Below are 13,192 nucleotides of genomic sequence, written 5' to 3'. Positions count from 1 at the left end.
ACTTATATTGTTGTTCTATTGTAAGAGTATATTTTTTCTTAGACCGTAATTTGTTGAATATATATTATACTGTTGTGTATAATTTTTGTATGTTGCACTTTGAAAACTTGATAAACATATATTAAAAAAAATGTATATTGTTCTGAGTACAACAGTAGGACAAGGTTTTTTGCCCTCTGCTTGTGAATATGCAGATCATTTGCTCATGATCAGATATGCAAATTGTAAATACTGAACATCTTGACCAAATCAATTTGAAACTGTCAAAAGCAAGATTAGAAACCGGTTTCACTTTCTTTCAGACACAGATAGTGTTTCATAGAAGGTGTGGGATTGGCGGTGTAGCAATGCAGCCTTACATATGTTTGCCTCTACTTTGCACATAGATAATCAAATCTGCACATTTGGTGGCCGTGGCCTAATTCTTTCGCAGCGCTCCCTAGAAGCATTACACTAATCAGAACTACACCAAGTTTTGAGCGAGAAATTGAGACATTTAGTGCACAGGGTTAAGGTAGATTAGATATTTTTTCTCAGGATTTACAAAAAAGTCTCTTGAAGCAAAATTTTAAACCAAACAGGAAATCAGACATTTTAGCTTAAGGCAATAAATTTATCTCTTTTTTTCTCTTTATGTATCTTATGAAAAACTCCTCCTACTGCTTTTGAGTAACAGACTTTTAACTAAATATAGATTTCAGGTATTTGGGATCCATTTTATCAAAAGCTTTCTGCTGCATCAGTGCTTAATGGGCCTTAAAATCTCTCTTCTAACTAGGGCTGCAACTAACGACCATTAGCAAATCGATGAATCTGTTGATCATTCTTTTCAATTAATCGATTAATAATCGGATAGAAAGGTTCCTTAAAAAAGACTTTTTGTATAATTAAACCAGTTGAAACTAAACGTTTTCCGCTTGAGGAGTTCTAGATAGAGCATATTGAAAGACAGAAAATATTTTCATCTTAAGCAAAATGTTTACTTTTTTGTTATTTTTGTATAATTACTGCTCTAAGTGGGTTTCTCTGTCAGCTAAAGGTATGTTTTACAGTCTCTCTATTCCAGTTAACGATTAATCAATCACTAAACTAGTTGACGATTATTTAAATAATCGATTAATCACGATTAATACGAATATTTGTTTCAACCCTACTTCTAAACATAGAATAATCATCATGTAATAACCATTAAAAACAAAATCAGAGCTTTACTTCATCTATGTTATCTCAGACTGTCAATAAATAAATCCTTATGCTCATTTGTTGAATCACTGTAGTCCCGCCCATTTAAAACAGGAAGTCATGTTCCTTTGCTAAAGATTCTTCTTTTTGCATTCTTACTAATGCAGGTTTGAAGATGTGTCTGATAACACGGAATCAGGTGATCCTTCATGGTTGGATCCTACCCTGATCAGTGACTGTTGGCTGCATCATGTGGGAGTGGCTTGATGGTGCTGTTCCACATCTCGCCAGTCACATGAAGTTAAGGTCTAAATCCCACATTTATTATAGATTTTCTATAATTAGATATGTATGATATTTGGCAACCTAAAAACAGCTCCACAGGATTTTAGGGGAACTTTGCTTGACTGTGCCAACTAGAATAATCAAACAGCTATATCTCCCTAACCGGTATTCAGTATTGAAAATCTTTCCTGGATATCAATATCAAGTTTGAAATTGTAGTATCGGGACATCCTACGTCCCTCTGAAAACAATGTCACAGGAAGTGTATTCTAGTGAAGAGGAATCCTTTCAAATAAACCTCTTTTTGACTTATCCTTTGCCATCAATGTGGAAGTTGCCATTACTTCTAAGGAAAGCTGGATTCGGGTTGAATATGGAAGGTTAGACAAACTCAGTCTAATCAGAGGTAAGGTCCAGGCCTGCTCTTCCCTGGATACAGCCACCCACTGGTGGGGAAGTGAAAATGCAGCGACTGGTTTCACTGGAAAAACAATCTCGAGATAAGTACAAATTTCATAGATTAGGTGTATTTACCTTTAATTTGAGCAGGTAAATTAGATAGTTTGCCAATGGAATGAGTATTTTTAGTCTTAAAATAAGACAATCAGATAATATGCACTTGAAATTAGAAAATGCAATTGTGTTTTCTTATTTTAAGTGTAAATTATCTTGTTCCATTGGCAAAATGTCTCTTTTACCTTATTCAAAAAGTAAGTAATAATAAATAAAATAAGTAATAAAAATTACTTATTTAGATTTTCATTTTTTCCATTGTTGGCAGTGGCATTGAGAGGGTGATGCACGGTTTCCCGCTTTACAGCTTAAGCTGAATAGTACAGTAACTATTATCATTATTACCTCCAACTCAATGGTTTGAAGCTTCATCTGTCTTTTAAAGTTGGCCCTAAACTACCAGTAGCACAAACCTTTTTCTGATTTAAAAAGAACGTTTTGAACTAATTGTAGTCCTCATGTTCTTAATGGCATTTGTGGATTAACTCGCCACAAATATGCTACCCAAAATGAAACTCTCATTTTCCTGTTCCTAAAATTTTGTGCAACTGACATCATTCAGGAGTTACAAAACAGTAAAACATGTCAAAATGCATGTTCAAATTAAGCATTGGTAAACAAACAGTATTATAAAGCCAAAAGAAGACAGCAGAGAAATCAGGTTTAGGCTCAAATCAAAACTAGGATTTTTTTTTTTTTTATATCCTAAGCTTTGAGCACCTGCTAAAGAAATGTGAAATTTACAACAAACAAATTAAAAGTGTATAGCGCAACTGGGATCCTATCCAAACATGTCCGTCCATCTTAAGTCTCCAGTCAAAACATGTTTTAGTCAATGATAGGGAAGCTTTAACACCTTTGGGACAATTATAAGTGTTAAATGCCTTTAATTGAAGGGTGGATTCAGAATGTGCTTTATTAGACACTAGTGTGGACAAACAAAGTATTTGACTTTGGTTTTACACACTCAAAACATACAGACTATAAGATTATAATCTAAATGAATGATGAGATAAAAGAAACAATAAAAGGAGCAGTATGTACATAAATATGAATATTTTTGTCAACAATAAAATGTGTAATTAAATTTTGAACTCTACACACTGAGATAGTATTCACTTTCTGAAATGTAATTCTATTATTTTAGTATTCTTGAAAAAAATAGCTTTTCAGTTAAATCTGACTCATTTCAAAGCAGGTGCATTAAGTGGATTTGATAGGGCCAATTCGATAATGACAGTTTTATCAAAAAGAAATCGAGACAACTACGATTAAAACATGCAGATTAAAACTGTGGTACAGGCCAGCGCTCCATCTCTCAGCCCCCGCTTCACTTTCACTCTTTGACGTGTTTTCTCATCTCCTAAATGCTGTCAGACGTCTCAGGCTTAATTACTCTCTTTGACTGACATGATAATGTAAAACAGTGCTCAGGTGAAACTAAAGCAAGAATTGGTCACGCATGGGCAGGCCTCCCTATGGGCACACCTTAATCAAATGTGACACGCTTCTGAGCGGGAGCCAAAATCATTTTGGGGCCCAAATAATGAACCTCTACCTGGGTTTCAATGACCACCTACATGTGTCTGGGTCAGCATGGTGATAAGAGTTTGATATTCTGTCATCAGAGCCCTAGTCTGGGTGAATATTTGGCCTTTTCTTCTCCTTAAGCACCTCATTAGAATTTCTTATTCATCTTAGCACATCCAGACTGTTCCTCACTCTTTAGTGTGTTTCCTGACCACAGGGGGAACACATTGAAAATCCTTGCACAAAAAAAAATCAAAACATATGGATAAAATATGTCAAAGAAGTCTCCAAGATATGTGGTTTTGCACATCATACTTCCACAAATATGGCATGATTGCACAAAAGTGTGGGTAAGATCAATTGAATGCAGAGGGCTCTTGAGAGCATGTATTCCAAATGCAAATCAGAAAACGTCTCTTAGATGGCTCCTTGCCTGCTGAATTCTTTGCCAGTTATGTGCCAAACACTCAGTGCAATTAAATCCCAACTATAATGAGAAAATGGCAACAACATTCTACCTATGTCAATCAATTTTCAGTGGCTTGAGAGCCAATCGTGCAACGCCATTTTGTGTCGGGTACAAGCTGCCCTCTGAAGGTTGTATTACCGGCAGGCAGTCACTTGAGAGTTATGTAATTGGGAAGCACATTGGAAAGTGTATTCCTGCTCACTTGGTACTCGCAGCAGGGATGATATCATTACAAAGTGCTTCTCTCATCAAATCCTCTCTTACCATCCGCCTCAGCCGCAGTTACGGTTTTAGCCATGACGAGTGTTCTGTATCTAGGCTTTATGTGTGTGGAAATGTGTTTGACTCTAATCTGTGAAAGCACAAGATGATAGTCTTTTCTTCCCAGGTTGCATGAAACTTTGTAATAGACAGATGGTTTGAAGTGGATAGGAAAAATAAAGCAAGATGCTAAGACCTAAAGGCAGAGTCTGTCTGCTTTCTCTGGTCGCTTCAAAAAGTTGCACTTGATAATTTTTTCACATTAAGTTACATTACACCTGCATTGCATCATAACAGGATTGGCTGACCAACACCAACTAAAGTGTCGGTGTAAAATAGAAATTAAGTTGTATCTGATTTTCTTTTTCTTTTCTTAATACAAATTAAAAATATATATGTTTTGTGTTTTGATTAAACCCCTTCACTCAAGAACCCCAAAATAAAATGTAGCAAAATTTCTAGCAGATTTTATAGAGGATGACAGCAAATCTTGCTTCATATAAGAGCAATTGTTCCCGTCCCAATTCCTAAGTCTCTTCTGTCCTTCATGCCTTTGTTACCCTAATGCAGAACACCTGATTGAACCAACTGCATCAGCTCTCTAACATGACATCAGGGTATGCAAACACATTTAATAACATAAGTTGGAAGAAGACAACATTTACATATGGAGCATGGAGAGCCCTGAAGGCCAGGGTTGGGATGGACTGTGTAGGGAAAAAGCAACAAGTAAAACAAGCAGCCCTGAGAAGATGAGATTGGAATTTGACTTTTTTATTTACAAAATGTTGAATTTAATGTGAAACTAACCCAGCATACAATCTCTATTGCATCATGCTGTGGGAAGTTTTCTTCCCAAGGCACAGTCAAGCAGGCTAGAGTTAATTCGAGGATGGATTGAGGTACATACAGAGAAATACTTGAATAAAACCTGCTACAAGCTGCAAAAGAATCCTGACAGGAAGCAGATTATACTGACAGCAGGACAGAGTTAAATAAACTTATGGCCAGATTTTCAATTAAGAGGCTTAGACCAAGGCATATTTATGTGTTAGAATGACTCAGTCAAAGCCAATACCCAAATCCAACTCACAATTGTGGCCAACCTTCAAACATGATCTCAACGGGCCTGTTTCATCCAGTCAAACTGAGCTTGCCACATCTTGCAAAGTAGAATGAGACATCTCTTTCTAGATTTGATGGTAAGGTAAGATCAATTTATTGACCTACTATATAAAAAAAGCACAGTAGAAATCAACACTGCATCTTAGGCCTCATAGATTGCTGCCAACTTTATGCTTTGGGGATGCTTTTAGTCTCTAAATTTTGCAAATCTGTTAGAGACATACCCTCATATGGATTTGCCGCTGCAATTGCAGTGAATATTGGCTCAATTGTAGGAAAGCGAACACAAATGCATGCCACACCTTTAAAGTAGTGCAAATAATTTGCAGGGCTCTATATTAAGGAATAAGAAGCAACTATATCACCTCTGCATTGGCTTATGAGTTTTCACGGACATTGAGCTGCAGCCCGTGCAAGCCATGCACATTCCACACAAAAAAAACAATAAAACTTCCAGTGAAATGGGGGTTCCATGTGCTTAGTAATGGTTCTTTGCTTTCTTTTCCATAATACTGGAAATTACAAGTGGACAGTTAGGACACCTTCAATGTAGGCAAAAATGGAGGGTCAGAGAGGTCAGAGGCCCCAGGAGAGACAGCAAGAGAATGGAAGAAAGATAATTGAAGAGGGAGAGAGAGAGAGATGTGCTTACCATTGACAATGTTGCTGTGAACCGCAGCTGCGAATAGTGCAGTCAATAAGCTGACAATCCATAGAGCAGAGGGGGCTGATGGGAAGGCCATGGTCTGGCACACAGATCCGCCTATCTCGCTGAAAGCTCAGGAGGGTAGAGAGGCTCTGGAGTGTCACCTGCAGGGGGGGAACACAATGGAGGAGCTATAACAACAAGCAGACCCGGCCAACTGACCACTAATTGCGTCCCCAGCCACTGAGTGAATAAACGCCTGGCCCACCCGGTACTCACGCGTCACTCTGTGTGTTCATCGATCTGCTTTTGCCATAATAAACTCTGTGTGTTTGTGGGGGGGTGTTAGGGAGGGGGGAGTATCAAGCTGCAAGAAGAGATGGAGATTGTGACTGGTGGTTTTAAGAAGTGGAAAAGGAGGGAGTTGTTCTGAATGTATTGCACCTGAATGATCTCATGCGCGCCGGTGGAAGGGAGAGGGAGCGCGTGTTTTTGGGCAGCTCTTGGATGACCCTCGACTAATTAAATATAATGCAAAGGAGCGCTGCCGTCCTTGCACAACACACAGGAAATAAAAAGGAGACCAGAGATGCACCTGTCGCCCGCTGAGAATTAGAGGATCAGCTTCATACGGTGCGCACCGCACAGCACAGCTTTGGACCCGAATATCGGAGATTAAAAAAAAAAAAAAACAGCTCTGCCACTGATCCTTTCCTCCTCTTCGTTATACACAAACATGCACACTCCCCTAAACCCTCAGCTTCACGTTTCTTTAAAAATAGCTGCAGCCCTGCGCGGAGGTGAGCCCTGTGTCCATCTGCGGCGCGCTGAGCGCTCACCTCGGCTGTAGTTAGTGCCAGCGGGACGGGCGCGGAGAGAGGGTGGGGTGTGCAGGGTGGTGCATGCAAACATGCATGTGTGTTGGAGAGGGGGGGGGGGGGGGGTCTAGCCTTTTTCAGGGGATGGGATGTGTGGTTATGGAAGGAGGGGGTTGCGCGCTTATGTTTATTGTTACTCCAGTCCTTCCTGTTGAGTGAGGGCGAGAAATGAAAACAAAACTCAAGTGAATCCATGGGAAATAACCCCCCCAAGCGCCTTCTTCTCTGCCTGCATATATGGGCGTGTTGAACCCAAAGTTCCCTCTGAGCATTTTTTGTTGCAAGTAATAACAGAAGCGACAATAACCGGAACAGCAGGTCATGTTTGGCTCTACCTGCATCGCTGCGACGGGTACCAAGAAATGTTTTCTAACATCTTCTCTCGCACTTGGAGAAGGAAAACCTTCGCTCTCTGGGAGGAGATGAACTCACCGAGACTTTCCGATTCGTATTGTTTTATAAAGCATCACAGTCAAAGAGCGCACCGAAAAACTCACATTTATTTTATTTATTTGTAAATGATAAAACAACAGATTCCTCAGATCTTGCTCTGCGTAACGCGCGCGCACACAGATACATTCCTGGAGACGGAAAAGCGTCAGCACTGACAGGTGTCTCCTGCCCATCCAGCAAACAGCCACCAAGCCAAACCCTGAACCACAACACAAACTGAAGCAGCGCACGTTTTAAAAGCACACACCGTGATATTCCTCCTCCTGGCTCCTCCGGGTTCTCTTGCTGCTTTACAGTAAGGTCCCCTCCACTGATGACTCTCCTCTTGATACGCAGCTTTTTTCTTTCCACTGCGGCGCCTTCTCTGTTTAATTCTTGGAATAATCTCCTCGTTATTTCTTGTTTCTCCTTGTTTAGTTTTATTTTTTTCCTTCGTTCTTTTTCCTCCACTGTTTGTAGGCTATCTGCGCCTCTCCACGGTTACCGTTCACTGCAGCAAAAACAGACTGTCTGAAAGACGGAGCGGGAGGGGAGGGGACAAGGAGGGGAGAGATGGGAGGGGGGAGGGAGGGAGGGGATTATAATACGATTTGGCCCACACCGCCGGGATAACAGAGCCAGAGCAGGGGCCTCCTGGCTGAGAGCAACATGAAGGAGATGGAACAGATATGGGATCTCACTGCACCGAAATATCACCATAATGTCCCTGTAACACTCCACAGTGACTCTACCCTGACCTTATCAGGATTTGAGGAATTTTATCACCTTGTAGAACAACACTGTTACATTCATGTTCAACTTTATCTACAGTTTGGACAGAGTGAACAAGAACAAAAATGAAATGATAGATTAGTTCCTGCTGATGTACTTGTTTACATATAGTCAGGGCTTTTTGATTAGAAAAGTTGCTGCTCAGTGGTCAGGAACTTTATACGTTTCAAAAATAAAAAATGGCTAAAGATAAGTCCCTTAATCTGCTGTGTTTTGAGTGATGAAAACAATGAGCAGCTTATTAAAAACAGTGATGTCATTTTCACCAAACATAAATAAACAGAAACAAAAGAAAATGAAGATATGCCCTTTCTTTTTATGACTTTAGGCGCATGAAGCGTTTATGATCTGGATCTCCTGATGGTGAAGGCAGACCCCTCTGCTTCCAGTGTTGATCCCTGTTTCAGCTGGAAGATGAGCCACCAATCCATGTTAGGCAAACCAACTTTTTACCAGCGTATTTGGAGGGGGAAAATAAATCAATCCGTACTGTTTTTTCCAAAACAACCATCAAGAAGCAATTTTGAGGGGAGTCATTAACAGCACTAGCAGATAAAATAAACAGTAATGTTTTCAGCTTTTAGCTGCCATGCTTTTATTCTGCTTTTATTTTCCTTTTATTTTATTGATTAATTATTGTAAACCACTTTAAATTCTCACTGTACTTAATTGTGTTACATAATAAACTTGCATTGCCTGGATTAAATACTTTGCTAAATTAGTGTACAGTTGCTTTACATAGTCTTACTATGATAAACACTATAGGAAACCAAGCATTGTAAGCTTATTTCTTTGCAGTCAGAAAGTACAGCGTTAAGGAGGAACTCTGCTCTGGGAAATGTATTATTATTATTATTATTTATTTATATGTTTAATATGCAGATGTTTATGGCTCTGTAGTACAGAACTAGTTTCGGTAGAGGGATCCTCTGCCTCCATTAGACCTGTGTATCAGTACTAACATTAGCTATTAAACTCTACCCTCCACTGTCATTCTGTAGGTCAGTTTCTATACTGGCCGAAAGTTCCTAAAGTTTCCTTTTTTGTGCTTTAATTAATTAAAAAAATATATTAAATAAATAGTGGACTTTTCACAATTACATTTGGGCATTTTAAAAGTATAATTGTTGAGGTTTATGAGGAAAAATGATTCTTTGTAAGACATAGATATCATTTTAAAAACTAATGTTTGATTAATAAAACTCATATAAGGACTTATAGACTTTTTTATTCCTATAGTAAAATAATTATCTCTGAATTCATAGCTTACTGCATACGTTTGTGGTTTCAGTATTAACTGAATTGTAACTAATTACCTGTATAATTACCCCCACAATGAATTTCCGCTTGATTTGCCGTTCATTAGAGACAGCTGCCTCAGGGTTAAAAAGCTCTGCTTGGTGGTATTAGCAGTAGTCCTGTCTCTAGTTTAAGTCGAATGCAAACTTAATATGGAAGTTTTTTCAAACATGCGTATTATGGGTTTAACTTAATGTGAGTTTATACCTCTTTCATAATACAAACCTTATAAACAAACCAGGCTCATTATTCCCTGTCAAACCACCACTCACAGTTGACCAACATCTTCAATTAAATGCACATTTAAATCTTTAGCTGTTAAATCTTGTTAGAAGTTGCTCATTTATGCCACTTCACCTAAAAAAAAATAGACTATATAACAAAAACTTATTGAATGTTCTTTATGAAAAACTGATGTGTTTGATTCAAATCATAGTGATTTCAAGGGCAAATTAAATACTTTCCAATGCTGATATTTTAGTGTAGCCACCTATCTGATGGATTAAGGCCTACACTGTGGTTAATTTCCTAAAACGAGGAGGTCATCTGCAGCAGATTGTCATAGTATTCAGTGGAGTATGATGTTTCTTATCAGCTGATATAGAGCTATTACCCATTTCTGGTAGATATGCTCCTTATTATCTCCCACAGGCTTGATAATTTGCAATATGATAATCACGTTACTCAGTCTTTGGCCTTGGGGGTCCATCTTTAAAAATGTATTAAATGTCATCTCTAAAAAGCTGAATGATTTTCTAAAATACCACATATTTATTTATTAATTTGTTGAATCATTTATTCTAAATAATGTATCTTTAACAGCTTGTTTGTTTGTTTATTATTAAATGAAGGAAACTCTTCAGTGATCTGTGGTGTCCTATACTGACATTTTATACATCTGGACCATTTAGGAATCAGGAGCTTTAATATGGGTGAAGGGACATAGGGAAGGCTGGGTTGTTCAACTTGCCAGAGAGGGATTAAGGATTAGTTTTACTGGCGGATTAGGTTTTTGCATGTAGGGAGGCATGATGGGGTTAAACGTGGATGGTGGCAGTCGCACGGCAGCACAATCAGTGGTGATGGCGAGGAAAAAAGGAATCCTTTGGGGGAATGTGTGTGTGTGGTGGGGTTAGATGAATATGTTAAATAATATAGAACAAAGACAAACCAGTATGTAAAATCTTTAAGCAAGCATCTGTTTAACATGTGGAAGAAAAAGTAAAATAAATAATAAATAAATGCAAATATCAGGTTTTCCAAGTTTAGCCAATGTGGGACTGTATACCAAAAAAATCCACCTTTAACTCTTTTAAATCATTCTACAGAGCACAGCCCTCTGATTTTACTGAATTAACACACGGTTTGCATTCAGCAATCTTAAAGAAACACCATTTCCTGTCACAGTGACACTCCATCTCTGTCTGTCTCTGTGCCATTACACCATATTTGAGAACAGCGACGCAGCATCTGGCATCATTAAGCACTTGTTATGAGGGTGGAAAAGGCTTTAAATGCTTTGTTGCTGGCGCTGCACATGAGGAGCGGACAGCTCCAGGTGCTGAAACGGTGACTTTGCCTCGGTGAGGCTGCACTAAACTGACTTGTCCTGTTGTGTTTGTGTGATGACTGAGTGCTACTGAGCGTGCAGCCCCAGGAGCACTAGAAGGTGTTCTGTGCTGGTAGACATGTGGGTGTATTTTAACGTTGTTGTTTTTTTGTTTTTTTTTTTACCATTTACATACCTTAAGAAACCTTAAGCCTTAAGAATCTGCTATGAGCTTGGATATATATGAAACATTGAATCTTTCTTTATGTGTGTTGCAAGCATGCAGAGCATCTTTCTTAAAATATTTAGAATGCTGAGGCTAAAAAAGAACACATTTGCATCGATCTATCATATCCCCAAAAAACTGTACCAGCACACAAACACATCTCTGCCGGGACTCGAACCCGGAGCCTCTGGATTAGAAGTCCAGCGCGCTATTCCATTGCGCCACAGAGACTGAGGCACATTTCTTTCTCCATCAAATCCTACTTCATACTCCCCCACCCATCGCTGTGCAGCATCCATTCCATCTCGTAGCATCAGGACCGCAACCCTGAGAATTTCCGCCACCGACCAGTAGGGGGTGCTGTTGCCACCACGTTTTCCAAAATGCCCTCATGACAGGGATCCCTGCTGCTTCAAGGTAGGTTATTAATAAGAAATATCATGATGCCAACATTTATTTATCATAGAGATTATGAAGAATCTTACAGTGTATCTACATGAATTTTTTTAAGCCTGTAAATACCGTTCTTGAAGTGAATAAAACAACAAGGTTTGTTAGTTTTAAGAAAAGATCTTTTGAACAGTTATTTTAAACTAATAGTATCTCACACTGAAATTGTTTAATACTTTAATAATATATCTTAGAAGTTATCTGAGGACTGATGGCGTTGTGTCTGAAATGTAAATGGATCCTTACATGGAATCTAATCAAAGCTAGAGGCAGTTTTCTATCTGAGCTGGAAATCCTCCTGGACTACAAATTACTGTCAACGTACAACAGGAAATTACTTAAGACCTACGGCACCCGGCAAAAGTATTTCTGTCTCTTCTACTAACTTCACACATCTGGAGGCTTGATTTGTATGTTGTTTGTTTGGCCCGTTTTTCTTTTAATATAGCTTAATCTCAGAGTGGGGAAAAGATCTGGACATTTTTAAACATAATTTTTCTATTTTCTGGTTGTATATTTGAGGTTTTTATAAAGCTTCATAAAGGGTTTAGGACCTGGACTATATACATGAATCCTATAGACTACAGAAGAGTTTTTCGTTCAAAATGTTACTTCATCTTTCTTCTCATCAACTCTGACCAGGTTACTTGTAACGTTAAAGGAAAGCATTTCTATAGCATTATAACGTCCTCCTTGGTGCAGTGTGAATGGAAAGTTCAGGGTGATGCCTAACATTAGTTTTCCTCCACTAAGTGCTTCATATGTATAACAGCCATTTGAATTTGTCTTATCTTACCTGAGTCATTTTCTCCATGTTTGATTCCTGGGCGCCACTCTCATTGATTCACCAACTTGTTAGATTAGGTGGACAGATATCTTGACCTTTTTGTTTCATATATTTGATTTTCTAAAAACCTTTTATCTGCTCCAGCACTTTATCCCTGACCTGTCTGCTGTTAGTTTCTATGTTCTCAAAAATATTTTCCAGGGCTTTAGAAGAAAAATGCATGACCCAGTTCAGATTTTTGTTAAATAACTAAAACCTTGTATAACTTTCCTATTCATAAATGCCTACTTTGATTTATTTAAGTACATAAAGTCGTAATAAAATCCTAAAAGGTTGGTTGTCAAAATGTAACAAAACCTAGTGAGGAAAATAAGTATTTGAACACCCTGCTATTTTGCAAGTTCTCCTACTTAGAAACTATGAAGGGGTCTGAAATTGTCATCTTAGCTGTATGTCCACTCAAAGAGACATAATATAAAACAAAAAAAAAATCACAATGCATCATTTTTTAAAAACTATTTATTTGTATGATACAGCCATAAATAAGAATTTGAACGCCCTTAGGAAGTCAGTGTTAATATTTGGTACAGTACATTTTGTTTGCAATTACAGAGGTCAAACGTTTCCTGTAGTTTTTCTCCAGCTTTGCACACACGGATTTTGGCCCCCTCCTCCACATTCTTCTCTAGATCAGTCCTGTTCTGGGCTGTCGCTGAGAAACAGTCCTTCCAAAGATTCTCTATTGAGTTTAGGTCAGGAGGCTGGCTA

The 13,192-nt window shown here is 38.5% G+C and overlaps 1 protein-coding gene and 1 non-coding gene across 5 annotated transcripts in view; both read right to left on the bottom strand.

Annotated features, from left to right (window-relative positions):
• Window positions 1–7,864, bottom strand: part of cadm3 (cell adhesion molecule 3) — a 185,440-nt gene extending 177,576 nt beyond the window's left edge. The window contains exons 1-2 of one of the 4 annotated variants that reach the window (XM_038279259.1): window positions 7,590–7,864; window positions 6,018–6,175 (exon numbers count right to left, since the gene is read on the bottom strand). In XM_038279259.1, the coding sequence (XP_038135187.1) occupies window positions 6,018–6,108 (91 nt within the window). In that variant the 5' untranslated portion in view covers window positions 6,109–6,175; window positions 7,590–7,864. The remainder of the gene's footprint in view (window positions 1–6,017; window positions 6,176–7,589) is intronic. The other 3 variants (XM_038279267.1, XM_038279275.1, XM_038279283.1) reach the window with 3 other exon arrangements.
• A 3,480-nt stretch (window positions 7,865–11,344) lies between these two features.
• trnar-ucu lies at window positions 11,345–11,418 on the bottom strand. The gene has a single exon. It is a non-coding gene; the product is annotated as a tRNA-Arg (tRNA).
• Between the last annotated feature and the right edge of the window lie 1,774 nt (window positions 11,419–13,192).

This window comes from Cyprinodon tularosa, unplaced genomic scaffold (genome assembly GCF_016077235.1).
Source record: "Cyprinodon tularosa strain WSP-4 unplaced genomic scaffold, ASM1607723v1 ctg102, whole genome shotgun sequence".
Lineage (NCBI taxonomy): Eukaryota > Metazoa > Chordata > Actinopteri > Cyprinodontiformes > Cyprinodontidae > Cyprinodon > Cyprinodon tularosa.
This window is presented reverse-complemented; position numbering and strand designations above follow the sequence as displayed.